The sequence below is a fragment of the Centruroides vittatus genome, unplaced genomic scaffold (assembly GCF_030686945.1).
Source record: "Centruroides vittatus isolate TY-2023 unplaced genomic scaffold, ASM3068694v2 contig_120, whole genome shotgun sequence".
NCBI lineage: Eukaryota > Metazoa > Arthropoda > Arachnida > Scorpiones > Buthidae > Centruroides > Centruroides vittatus.
Genome location: NW_027120768.1, coordinates 2,788,100 through 2,802,484, shown reverse-complemented (window position 1 = coordinate 2,802,484; position 14,385 = coordinate 2,788,100). Strand labels below are relative to the sequence as shown.

The 14,385-nt window shown below is 32.7% G+C and overlaps 2 protein-coding genes across 2 annotated transcripts in view; one reads left to right on the top strand and one right to left on the bottom strand.

The window, feature by feature from the left end:
- Nucleotides 1-678: 678 nt before the first annotated feature.
- The window catches only part of LOC136984996 (metaxin-2-like), a 42,903-nt gene continuing 29,196 nt past the window's right edge, over nucleotides 679-14,385 (top strand). The window contains exons 1-4 of the mRNA XM_067282161.1: nucleotides 679-796; nucleotides 3,555-3,602; nucleotides 6,829-6,948; nucleotides 9,063-9,139. Coding sequence (XP_067138262.1) covers nucleotides 751-796; nucleotides 3,555-3,602; nucleotides 6,829-6,948; nucleotides 9,063-9,139 — 291 coding nt within the window. The 5' untranslated portion in view covers nucleotides 679-750. The remainder of the gene's footprint in view (nucleotides 797-3,554; nucleotides 3,603-6,828; nucleotides 6,949-9,062; nucleotides 9,140-14,385) is intronic.
- On the bottom strand, nucleotides 11,558-13,403 carry LOC136984931 (uncharacterized). Its single transcript, XM_067282076.1, has 2 exons — nucleotides 12,878-13,403; nucleotides 11,558-12,788 (listed from the first exon to the last, which is right to left on the bottom strand). The coding sequence occupies exon 2, from the start codon at nucleotides 12,639-12,641 to the stop codon at nucleotides 11,580-11,582; it is 1,062 nt and encodes a 353-aa protein (XP_067138177.1). The 5' UTR covers nucleotides 12,642-12,788; nucleotides 12,878-13,403; the 3' UTR covers nucleotides 11,558-11,579.

The window sequence follows — 14,385 nt, the reverse complement described above, 5'->3', positions numbered from 1 at the left end:
ATAATTAGCCGCTCGTCAACTAGAAGCACCAATTCAATTCAAGGCTAAAGTACTGTACGGTACCACAGCCTACAATAAAAATTCTTATTGTAGGCTGTGACGGTACGTACGAAGCTTTTTCGGGAGTGCGGTTCCAAGAACCCGTGGACTCCGTCTCCGCTCATACTGGCGGTGATCAGATTCTAGACACTGGAGTTCGATTGGGGGTTTGCGCCTCACTCGGGCGAGCTGGCAGCGGGAGTTTATCCGGTTTTCCTCCTTGCCAATGACGCCTGAATAGGGGCCTGCTCCCCCCAAGTCCTCCTGGAAGGCATTCCTATCTCCCCTTCTCGCGGAGGCCGTGTCCGATAAGGCCGGCTTTGGTCATGTCCGTGACCTCTCTTCTCGGATTGGCCGTCTTCTATAAGGCCGACTCTTCGGTCGCTGAGCGATCATCCTCCTGTTCTTCCGGAGTATAAGCGAATAGCAGTACACTCCTCTATTAGCCAAAGGAAAGGAAAGATTCCAAATACCCGTTAGCGAAGACAAATAAACGATATTATTCTAAAGTGTAATGAAGCACAAAAAGCTTTAAGTTTATTTATTCTTTTAATAAAATAATTTACTTGAAATTAAAATAGAATGTAGAACGATTATGGAAATTTAATCATAAATAGTAGACTTTTTTAAAGAGTTGGCAACACTTCCAATCGGGTGGCAGACGATCTTTCCGTCACGAAAGGTCTCCATTGGCGTGGTGATCGTGTAGTCATGCCTTCAGTGCTTTTGACCGAATCCATTGCGGTGGAAATGGGAGGTAAGCTTTATAATCGATAACCTTTGCATAGTTATTTTCGAGTTTGATTATAAATTACCGTTTTCTTTGGAGTCGAGCGTATGATTAGAAGTTCGTATCGTCTTAACAGTTACGAGGGAAGAAATTGGTTAATTTGCCTCGTTAAATTCGTTTTAAATAACACAAAAAACTGTTGACACGATTTAAGCTCCGAATGAGGGGTTTTCGACCTTTCTTGTACAAGCATAAAAGTCAAAGGAACCATACCTCTAAGTGTGACCTTTCTCGAGAAAGCCGCACGCGAGTTGCGCCGCGCACCGCGTGCTCCGCTAAGGTCGTCGCATTTAACTATACGTTGGCATGCAAAACTTAAGCAATGATGTAATTTTATGCAGACGCCCGTGAAATCGTAGGAAAGGGCTTGTTGCGATCAGTATGATGAACGTTCAATTTGGTAGAAAGGTGCTTTGTATGCAAATATTGGGAAGAAGACATCGCGGGTGATGTGAGGATATGCAAAATGCATGCAGTTGATGCACACGGTGCAAGACTACGATAAAAAGAATGAAAGGCGCTAATAAAGACGTTTGCTGCGAGTTTGAGTGCATTTGTACGTGTGGTATGGCTAGAAGAAACTTTCTGGACGACTTTAGATGTGGTAGAATGATTCTCGAGTGATTTCTTGAGGAGTTATGACTAAAAAGCAATCATTGCTTAAGTTTTGCATGCTGGTGTATTTGGCCCATGTGGCTTCGAGTAACCCACTTGACTATTTGTGGAGTAGTTGATGTTATATAGTTTTAGAGGGTGTGAGGGCTCATTTCCACCGGGTGCCGAGGTGCGAACGATAGCCGGTGCCAAAGTGCACGACTACGTGTGGTGTGTTGGTCGAGGCTCGCTACAGCTTGCCTTGATGATGCAGAGCATAGAAAATAGGTGGTAGTACCAGTTTGAGGTAAAAACTAGTCTGTAGAAGTTAATGCACTTATTATTTGTTATAGGCACCAATCGTTATGCCTGTAATGTGACTTGCAAATGTGACGTCTGCGAGATGAGACCAGAATTGCTGTTGTCTGATTTTGTGTTTGAAGATGGATATCTAGCACGTGGTCAACCATCAAACTTTTCTTTATTCTTTATCGATGAATATCGTTAGAATGTCTAATTGCCCTGTACTGACTGTTAAACGCGTGATGGGCTTGGCAGAGCGTGCATCGTGATCCCTCTTAGTGCCTGGAAATAGCCTTTAAGCTGATTTTGGGGGGGCTGTATTTTGTGAAGGGTCGCATTTATAGATACAATTCCTTTAACTTTTTTGCTTCTATGGACGTGCTCTATGGCTGTGTTAAGGTCCAAACGGCATCATCCACTTATGCAATCTTACCCAAAATTGGTTATTTGTAAACAATAAAAGCTATTTTATATACAAATACATACTAAAACCATTACATATTCACATGATATCTCTAATAGCAGCAGAACTGACTGTTAATCTGTTTTATTCTTTGGTTCATTGTTGTTACATATATTGTAGTAAGTTAGATTGGGAAAGAGGAACAAATTACGTATAAAATATTATATCCTGTATTGAGAGAGGGGTGGGCAATCAAAATTTGGTAAAATAAAAGAAAGTGAAAAACCTGATAAGATTCACAATCTCCGACAGAAAATTTCATGTTCTTGTACTCAAGGAAATCTGACCAAATATTTTATGTACCGGTACATGATTAACAGCTGATAAAGTGACTATTTTTTTATTTTCTATATGTGCATGGGCAGTCAAAAGTTTTTGGAATTGTACTATAATGCCTGTAATAAGTGTTTCCATGTGTCAACATATGGAAACACTTACCTAATTACCTTCAAAGTAGGACCCTTTAGTGCATGTGCATACATACCCATACACTCACACTCATTCTTGTCCCATTGATCCTGCCATTGTTGGAAGGGCCATTGGAAGGCTTCTTTTGGAATATTCAGGAGTTTGGCTTTTGTTTTTGATTTTATATTCTCCATGGTTTTGAAATGTATTCCCTTGAGATTCATTTTCAGAATAGGGAACAGCCAAAAGTTACTCAGACTGTGTTCCAGTGAGTACAATGATTGAATGATGACAGGAAGTCTTTTGTTGGCATGGGATTGTTGCACAACAAGTGATGAGTGACTCAGTGTATTTTTGTGATCCAGAAATCTTCCTGCCACTTGTCATGCCATTATCTCCAAACTGCATCTTGCAACCTTTGCAAATTTTGCATGTAGAAATGACCAGTAACACACTGTCCAGGTATACCACCTGGACAGTGTGGTATAACTTGTGGGGCACCACACCATCCACGTCAAAGAATGCAACAAGTATGATGGCTGAACTTGTGAATATTCCAAAAGAAACCTTCCGACGATGGTGCTTCCAACAATGGCATGATCGATGGGACAAGTGTGTGTGCTGAAGGATCTTATTTTGAAGGTGACTAAGTAAGCATTTCCATATATCCTACCATACAGTGTTATATCACAACTCTGGGAACTTGATAACTGTCCTTTTATATTATTAATTGATCATATATTGTTGCTTATTGATAATTGAACAGTCAGTCATTGAGAAAACAAAAATTTGTAGAATTAAATTTATTATAACTGATGTATGTTTAGAAAGGTTTTAGAAAGAATGTCAGAATACTTTTTAGATATTAAAAATTTACATACCAAATTTCTATATAGGATATTTTTGTGAATTAAAATTTGTTTTAATTCATTTAGTAATTGAAACTAAATTTTTCAGCTATGGAACCATGGCCAGAAGATGCAAGACTTTATCAGCCAAGTGAATGTGAGTTTACAAAATATGTTTTTGAACATTATATTCATATATTTGTCATGTATATCTACTTTATATACAGTTATTATTTTGTTCAATGAAACTTAGAATTTATTCAGATTTTAAATTAGACTATTAATGTCAAACTAAGATTTCATCATATTTTTGGATCAAATTATACCTTTCATAAAATATTTGACAAGAACTTAGCTGAAAATTGTATATATTTATATAAGTTCTTTGAACTTTTTATAGATATTGTGTTTATATGTAGGAATAGTAATAGAAAGGACAATTATCTAGCCTTCGTAACCATCTTCAGTCCCCTTTGCACTTTCTCCAACTGATGTCTCCCCTTACTTGCCTCTCACCCCCTTTCTCCCTCATCTCCTCCACACCTGTTTATTTTCTTAACAGTTTAGGAATTTGACTCATCTAATCCCCGCATATATATACACTGTGTATTAAATTTCTTCCATGTATCCATTATGCCAGGAGTGGTGTAAGAGATACATTGTCACTGCATAGATACAGTATTGACAACCTTGTATCTAACTTGCTTACATACACAATAAACTTCCCAGTTCAAAAACCTATACACCTCAGTGGAAGTGCTGTGATGATATATAATAAACTAATAGACAACACAAAGAAGAAAATTGAGGGGGAGTGCAGAAATTAGTATACAAACATAGCTATGTGGTTACAAATCCTTCCAAAACAATGTGAATCTCATCTGTAATGCATAAGATCTGTTGGATATGATTACTACTCCCAGCATACATGAGGTACTGTACCATTCACTTTAGGAAATGAAAACAGAATTAGTAAGTATATAGGATATATGTCATATAACCTGTCTGTTAGATTAACGATAACACTTTCTAAATAATGGGCTTGTTAGATTGTTACTTCTGATTGGATAGTAGAACGTCATATGGTCACTATAAAAATATTTAAAAAAAAATTGTTATAGAAGTGACATGATGAGGCTATCTTTTTTAGAGTTTAAATTTTAAATTTAATTAAGTAAGTTTAAAATACTCCATTTATCAAAATATTTAAAAATGCAAGTTAAGGGAAATTTCCTCGTCAAGCATGAACATCACTGAAATATAGTATGATCACCAATCTGAAATTGATAAAACATTTATTCTTTAGCTAATATTTCTGCAAAATAACTAGCCTATACTTTCCACCAGAATATAAAATGAATATAACCAAAATTTCATCTGGATTGGACAAAGATTGCAGGAGTTATAAAGAATTCACACACACACACACAGGGGATGGCTTTTATATTGGTAATTAGTTATTCTTATATTTCTGTTGATATTTTTATAATTGCTTTTGTATTCAGGTTGAAATTGCCAACATTTTATTATATGTCTGCAAATTTAAACTTTAAACATTCTACACTCCAATATTTGTTTTGTATAGGCATCTTGACTGGCTGCTAGAACAACTGAAAACATTTGAAAAAATAAATAGTTTTGCTGGTAAAGATTTTTATACAGTTACGAAAACCAGTTTAAAGATATATAGTATATGTATTAAAATTGTGTGTATGACATGTAAAATATGTAATTTGTATTATTACAAAATTTTAGCTAATATATAAACATCTCAAAGCCCAGCATATTGAAACTATTATTTATTTAGTGTGTCAAATTGGGTTGTGTCTTAAATTTTACTGGTGATTTTTTATCTCTGTTAGAACTTGTTTTGGAAAGGATTTGTGAATATAATCAATTAATTTTAATATATTTGCAGGACTACTTATATTGCAATCAGACTTAACAAATTTTAACTTTGAAATTTCACTTTTGATATTCTCAGATTTTATGCATACATACATGATCTATGTAATCTACATAACAGGAACATTTGTTTTAACTTAGAGGTTTCACATTCCATTTTGACTTAGGCCGAGACTCCACTAGAGTAAAAACGGGCGTAAAACCCTTTGCCGTAAAAACCTTTAATCACGTGACCTATTTGCATTTATGCTCGGATTGCAGTGAGAGGTCCGGCTAACGAAGGCGATGCCTTTTTACGGCGATGGTGCTGTCGAAGTTACGCCTGTACGGTTGTATACATGATATATCGATATAAAGACAATGATTATATTTTACGAGTTTTTCTGTACTATAATTACAAATGTAGTAAAAATAATATCTTTACTTTCATATATTAACTTTTATCGTATTATTAAGATAATATACAGCAATTATAAGCTTAGCTTTTTTATCATATACTCCTCAAAATTGAAGGATTTTTCTTTGGCTATCCATATCATGTGTTTTAGGCATCCATTATTATAATCAGGATACCTCTTGTCGTAGATACATGAATACTTTCAGATGTTTTCGATAAATCTTTCCAGATCTATTCTAGAGTAGCCATGAGAGAACATACATAAAAGCTTGTTTTCTGCTATTTTCACACCGTGTCACAATGACCTAGATTTCACTGACTTTTGATTGGTGGATGGTACTGTTTTACGGCTGTATTTGCGTCGAAAGTTGAACACTGCTCAGTTCACTTTTACGCTGATTTTACGACCTGCTCAGGCGTAAAATATCATGGTCATTGATTAAAGGCTTTTACGGTGAGGGGTTTTATGCCCGTTTTTATGCTAGTGTCTTGGTCTTAAGCTTTTCTTTGGGGAACGTTAGGTTTTCCCTTGTTAATTTTGTCTCATCTATAACAGCATGCTTTTATATTTGTGGAAATATGATATATATGCTTCAATATTAAATTTTAATTATTTTTAGTCGTTATTTATTCATAATACAATAGTTTAAATTTCTGGCATTTCTTTAATTTTACCTTAGCTGTCGTCTTTAAAATACTACGAAAAGACCATGGAACAACACTGGATGTACTATTAATTAATAAGGATAATTTTAATTAATAAATATTTGAGTTATGTATATTTTTAATTGTTTTAATATGTTCTTTTAATGTCGGAATCAATAAAACCAGGGTTGCTACCAATTAGTCTTATTATTTACCCTCTATGTTATTGACCAATCATCACTATCGGAGTAGGCAAGAGACCAAAGTGATCGCAATAAGCGGAGTCTACTGTATTAGAATTCATATAATAGAATTATTAATACAATTGTTTATTTATTTATTAGGTTCGAAATATTATTCTACTTTACTGATTAATATATCTAGTTTATAATTTATATCATTTCTAAAAATAAATCATATATATTTTTTAAATTAGATATGCAGATTTTATTGCCCGATTACACCAATTGCCTGAGCATACAAGCATTTCTTAGAATGTGCTGTTTGAAATATAGAGTTGTAATGAGAAAAAATGCCGAACACATGTCTCCTTCAGGTATCAAAAATATTTTGATTAGATATATATACAAAATACTTGTGTGTAAAGTTATAAATTATATAAATTTTCTCTACTCAACTTTGTGTTACTGTATTTACTCATTAGTTTTATATAAAACTGTGATTTGAAAGTGCATTTAGAAAGGTGATAAATTTAAAACATGAATTTAATAGGAATGTTAATATATTTGAGAAAGTCTCTTCAATATATATTATCAAAATTTGTTTAATTTCATAATACACTACTTAGTCAAATGTATTAATTTCTATAATTATATTTAATATTTAATATATAATTATATTTAATAGTGTACTTTGTATTACAAAGTGTAATTTTGGTATTACTACCGAAATATTTTACTGTCAAAGCTATTGTATGAAAAAGTAACGAATGAACTGAATATGTTTTTGTGAAATGATAGAAATCTAGCTGTGTATGCCTGGCATTGTTTAGGCTTTTGAGGGGGTGGGGATCAGAGAGGGTGATCAAAACAATGGTCTTGGTAACTAAAATGTACATTTATTGACCTCAGTATTTATAAGAATTAAACTGTAAAATGCAAAAAAATTGCTTGGGTTAAAGTTACAGGTATTGGGACCCGACATGTTTGCCCTGTAGACTTAACATTGCATCTTTGTCACTTTACCATGCCTGAACCATTGCACCTTTCTCAAATCTCTCTTCACTGGCATCATCTACAGGATATGGGATAAGAGCTTTAATTTGATACCCAAACCATATTTCTAGCCCCAGTTTTTTACTCAAACTAAGTCAGACAAACTGAAACCTTCTTTCAATTAATAGGTAGATGATCAGTTTGGAGTGATTTACAAAAGATTGAACACACACTTCACATCAAATTACATAAGCAATTCAAAAAACAATTGTCTCTTGGCATTAAAACTCTTTAATAAAGGTAAAATATGTACAAAAGTACTTTCAATGGTGCATTATTGTCTTTATTAAAGAGGTTTAATGCTGAAAGAGTTTTTTTTTGTTTTGCTTTGGAGTGATTTCATTAAAAAGATATTTATCTTGAAATATCAGTGTTCTTTTTAAACCAATTTTTATAATTTTCTTTCAGAATAAACTGTTACAATATATTTTTTTATCTTTATTGATATTGTCTCTACAGTGCAGTAATTGTCTGAAAAGTCATACAATAGTAACAGCATAATATGATTATTTCTCCTTATTCAATTTTTAAGTGATGAACTAATGTGAAATGTAATAACCAGAAAAGAGTGTGAAGGCAAGGAAAACGAAGTTGCAAAATTTAGCCATAATTAAGGCAAAATTATACAATCAAAGTGCATCAAATGGTTCAAAATGTAGAAAGAAGCATACGCAACAAAAGTTTATTTTTGCATAAAAACAGATGACTGATTATATTAAAAATTAAACTTGAATATATATCTGATTTGTTTTATGATACTTGTTTATTTTACATTGTGCCTTTATGCTAGAAATACATATAATGCATGTCTTTAATGTTTTGCTACTTGTTTTGTTAAATGAGAGATGATATAGAGTTTATTATTTACAGAATGAGAGGTAGAAGAGTATAGAATATGTGAAAGTGAGCTAAAACAATAATGTTAATGAAGGGATCATATTGAAATACATTTCTGTGTAGAAAAATTGGTGGCGGCATATGATTATTATACATTTGAAAGATAAATCTGTGTTCTACATGTGAAAAAATAGATGAAAGTGCTTTCATTTTTGGATTTTTTTCCGCATCATTGTTGTCAGGAATGCATACTCTGAAAACTCGTAGGCCTAATCAAGTTGAGTGTTTGCTTGTATTTAGATACTGTGTATTAATGTATTCCTGATGACAATGATTTGAATGATTTTTATAAATTTTATATTCAAATTAAGAGAGGGTAATTAGTGATATCAAATCATATGCTTCTGAAGTATTTAAAAACAAGACTTTGTTGTTTCTAACTAATTGACTGAGATATTTTGTAAGGATAAACTATATACACTAGTATATATATAAATAAATAAGTGTTATATTATTTTCTTTAATTCTAAAGCCATCAGAATTTATAATTAAATTATTTATTAATTATAACTAAATATTTTACTTGTTTATTTTTCAGGACATGTACCTTTTTTAAAATGTGGAGCTTTTGTCGTTTCTGAAATAGATCCTATTATAGCATTTGTAAATACAAAGGTAAGACATTAGACAGAATTATATAGATCAATATGTAGCTAATAAGCATGCAGTAAATAAACAAACACAAGAATACTTTAATATCAGTGGTGTGCGGTGACATTTGATGATTGGGAAGCTATGCCAGCCCTGGAAAGAATCATTGGAAGCGTTATACGATATTTTGGTGTGTAGCATCCACCAGGTAAATCGCATGAGGTTGGTGCTCTGTAAAGCACATGTGCGAATGCATATAATCTGGCTGCTTTACACCATTCAAATATTTTGGCAGTGGAAGATGTCCTGTATTCAACAATATGGCACTTCCATTGAGAACATGCATACACGAATTTATATTCGAATATACAATTCGCTTGTGCCACTAACTATAGGTGACGTATGAGTCGACTAAAATGGCTGCCACAAAGGGTATAGCGTGCCTGTCAACATAGAAATTACAAATGCGAGTCACTTGTGTGTTAACTTATCTCTCTATAGTGAAAACGTTTTATCCGCATTCTTGTCCGACATAAACAACTACGAAATCAACTAGGATTAATACTATAATGATTTCACTTTGTGACATTTTAGAATATGTGGGTGATAGAAAAAGATGTCTTATAGAAGGAGAGGAAATGCTAAAACAGATAATTTGCTGTGGCATTAAAGAAAACATATATAAGACAGATGACGAGGATGGTTGCCCAGTCGAAATAAAAATTTTCGCTCTCTGCTTATCTAGTAATGTTTCAAAGAAACCTCACGAAATCACGTTAAATATAAAATGGAGTTCAGAACTCAATAAATATTTGATGACATCTATAAAGTGTACTTGCATAGCAGGAGAAGCAGGATACTGTAAGCATTCAATAGGGACACTGCTTCATGTAAACAGGTAAAACACTCAAATATTTAACTAATAGGTTAGTTGTATTGGCATGAAGATATAAATAAGTACTTTTCTCTTGCAGGTATGGTAATACTTTGGAAGATCTGAGTTGTACTGATCTTGAGCAGTATTGGAGCAAAATGTCAAGCAGGTCTGATGGGAGATATGGAGCTTGTAAAGTTGAAAATTTGTGCCATGTCCAGACAAAGGAAACAGAAATTCTTTCATTAAATGAAAGCCAATGAGATGCTATCACAGAACGATTTTTTCAAGAGTTGCCTGATTCTGCTTTAGCAAAGCATTCAATTGGAAGAAAATGCTTAGTAGCCAAAGCTGTACAAAGTTCAGCTGGTAATATTGCACCACATTGGTCAATATTGAAAGTAATTGAACACTGTATGGACTGTAATAAATATTTGCCTAATATAAGTGATCATCTTATGCCTATTCAGGATTCAATGTACTACAGAGAAAATATATACAAAAATAAAAGAGAGATAGAAAACATTTGCCACTTGACAATGGAACAAAACAATGATTTGTGGAAGAAAGAAAGAAGTATTAGAGTGACAGGATCAGTGTGCTATGAACTATATACTTATGGAAGGAGGAAAAATGCAGACTGGGAAAAGAAGTTAACAAATATATTTAGAAGCAAATTTAAGGGAAATGAAAATACAGAGTATGGTAAAAAGTGGGAAAAAACAGCACTCACATTGTATGGAACCCTCTATGGTTGTGATGTCAAACAGTTTGGTTTGATAATTTCACCATTACTGACATGTTTTGCATTTTCTCCTGATGGGATTGTATTCAACGATGAAAAACCTATCAAGCTGCTTGAAGTAAAGTGCCCCAAAATTGGTGCAGAAAAATCTGCAGAAGAAATGGTGCAATCTCTTAAGTATATAGTACACGATGGGCATGGCAATTACAGCTTAAAAAAAATCACAAGTATTATGGGCAGGTACAATTAGGTTTGGCTATATTAAATTTAAATTCATGTGATTTTGTAATATTCAGTAGCAAAGACCAAACCCTTAAAACCCTTGAAGTTTTAGCAGATTATAGTTTTATTCATAAATTGACAGAAAAGCTACTAAATGATTTTACCAAAATTATTTTTCCTTACCTATGCAGACATAATTCTTAAATACAATCTTGCTTTTTCCATCAGAAATCACTTTTAGAAGAAAATACACATTACTTTGAATTTTATTAACTTATAACAATATTAGCACCCAATTAAACAAATACAACAAATTAAAATAAAGTCATTTTCTTTTATTCAGTATTTTATTCATAATTTGCAAAGAAAGATATTTTCTTACAGATTTATGCAAAATAATTATAGAGAGTTAAGTACTAATAATTTTATAAAACATGTTATGTTATGTTTGTTTTGGAATAAAATGTTTTGTCCTAACTAGTGTTTGAGTTCTTTATCATACAAAAATTGAAAAACAAAAATGAGTAAGCCTTATTAACTATGAGATTATAAAAACAGTATTAAATTGCTGTTTAATACTGCTTCTTTATATAGGGTCAAAATGAAAATGCTCACACCACTCTTTAAAATTTGTCATCACCCAATATTGGTCTAGATAAATTTACCACACCACAAATAATGGTTAGAATTTTGTCAATATGTGGCAGTAAAGTCCAGTCTAATTTTTGTTTTAAAACAGCAAATAGTTTCATTCTCTGAATAGCACGTTCAACATGTACCCTGGCCTTTGCTATTTCTGCAGTTTCCAGTGCATCATGCTTACTTAACTGATTTTGCTTTCTTACAAACGGTGGGCGTACTAAACCAATAGCTCTAGCAGAACAAGCATCTTCTATATGAAAACCTTTATCCGTCATTACTTGATCTGCATAAGGATCCAGTAAATTTAACAAATTTGATTCCTCAAATATGGCTTTGTCAGATGCCCTACCTCCATATGCTTTACTTAAATAGGTGATAAGACCAGATGGGGCAATTCCAACTAATACTTTAACAGTATGCTTACCATAGTAATGGGAATAAGTTAATATTCTGCAACTAATACACTTTGGTTTTTCAACCAAAACTTCAGTGCAGTCCAAAATCACACGAACTTTGCTGTATTTTTGAAAGCACAAAGGTAAGTTTTTCATTATCTCTTCTTTGGAAGGCCACACAATTGCAGCACCTAATACTTGACTCAGATAAGCAATAATATTGAAAAATATTCTTCTACATGTTGTCATGGAAATTTGAAATAAAACTGAAACACAAGCAAAGGGCAAGGCCAGTTTTAACTTCATCATAACAAGAACAATTTTGACTTTAGTAGATATTGTAGTAGGCTTATAAGCAGTATTGTTGGACTGCAACTCACTAACACAGGCAGAGATGGTATCAAGCATTTTAAAACTGTTTAAACCTGTGAGAATATTCAATTCATTGTCTGATTTTATTAAGTCAAACACAGTAAATTTTAAGGTTGAATCTAAAAGTGTATTCACTTGAATTCCTTTTTCCATCAAAATATCCCTCTCCTCCTGAATGTTGGATTTTTCACTTAAATTTAAGAGTGCTGTAGCTGCATCTTTTTCTGCTTGTGATACTGATGTCATATCTTCATCCTCCTCTATTTGTGATGTCATTTGTTGATCTGTGCATGCACAGCAGTCAATAGATGATTTAGACCAGGATGTACTGGGCTGTGACAATTCCAAAATGTTGGTGTCATTATTAGAGTTGATATGTAGATTTTTCCTTGATACAAGTTTTCTTATTTGCCGGTTCCAAACCTAAAAATTTAGTGATTTCAATCATTATAAGATCTTGTTTTGGCATAGCGTTATTAAAGAAATGCATCTGACAAAATTAAGAAACAAACCTTTATTCCGTATTTCTTGTCTTTTTTGGGCACGAATGGACCTTTGCTCAGCAATCTGTTTTGAGGTGGTTGTATCAAACTTCCTTATCGGTATGTTTTTAGTTGGATACGAATTAGGTTTTAAATAATGACGAGCACATGGTAAACCTATGAAAACGTAAGTACCATATGTGATAACAGTTAAAATATACTTATAAGAAATGTTTTTATTACCTGGCAAATAGTAATCGTCTTTGTCAAAATGCAAACTGCAAACGTACATAGATTTCGTTGATTGCTTTCCTAACTTTAGTTTTATTTCCCACTTTTTTCTCAGTAATTTATCTTTTGGGAATGTGTGCATATGTACTGAGTTTGATGTACCTTTAGACTTACATCCAAATACACAGCAATACTTATTATTTACCATTGTAGGTTAAATACTTTCTAATTCTTACTGACCACAGACATACATTATACCCATAGTAGTCGCCATTATGTAGTTCGCGCTAACACCAGTAGATGTCAGATCGATCGTTGGCACAAGCGAATAGCAGTCTTATCATTGTTTTTCACATGTATAGAAATTTGTAATAAATTACATAATGTGGTTATAATAAAATACTAATTTTAAGTAATTCAAAGTATGTTAAAATATGAAAATAATTGCACAATATGTATTTATATTTTAGAAAATACAAGGGAAGTGGTGCTTCCACAGCTTCCTGGATGGCATGCCACTGTTTAATAAGTAAGCAAACATTTTTGGCCATCATAATTGGTCACCCTTAGGTTTTAAATACAATAAATTTGATAAGAGAATGTAGTTACAGCATAATTTAAAAAAAAAGAAATTGGAACATTAGTTTATTGCTGCAGCTGTATGCATCTCTATGCAGAGACATATATGGCTGAAGCCTTATGGTCCTCTGTGACACACATGATTACATATATGAACAAGAATATTTCTTTACATATTAAAGTATTCTTTTGCTGCTGGAACTTTTTAGTTTTTGGTGTGTGTGTTTATTTTTCCACTTATTTGTTGTATGAGTAGATTTGCATTTATTCATTTGCTCCAAAAGTTATGAATTAGATGTAATTTGAATTTTTAAACCATGCAAATTCTTTTTGGAATGTTCTTTCAAATGTTAAAAGAAACATTCTCTTCTTGAAAGTGTAGCCTGATGAAGGCCTCTAAGGAAGGCTGAAAATGTTTGTTGAATTTAAATTGGTTACTGGAAGAGGTGTGTAAATATGACTGTTTAATCTTAAATTCCAGTTTGGTTTATTGTATTTTGACAAATATAGTTATATATATATATATAAATGTGTGTGTGTGTGTGTGCGCACCTTATTTTGGAAGTGAAAATATTCAATGAATAATGAATTTTTGTTATTTCTAATAGAACATTTACAAAATATTCTAATAAAATATATTTTAGCTGTAATTTCATTCAGAACATTCTAAGAGCTTAGAATGTTCTATATCAGGTCTGGCCATCCCAAATTGTTCCATGCACCATAGT

What these genes read in the sequence shown, in the direction of transcription:
- LOC136984931 (XM_067282076.1), bottom strand. Translation starts at nt 12,641, where the DNA reads ATGACATCACAAATAGAGGAGGATGAAGATATGACATCAGTATCACAA.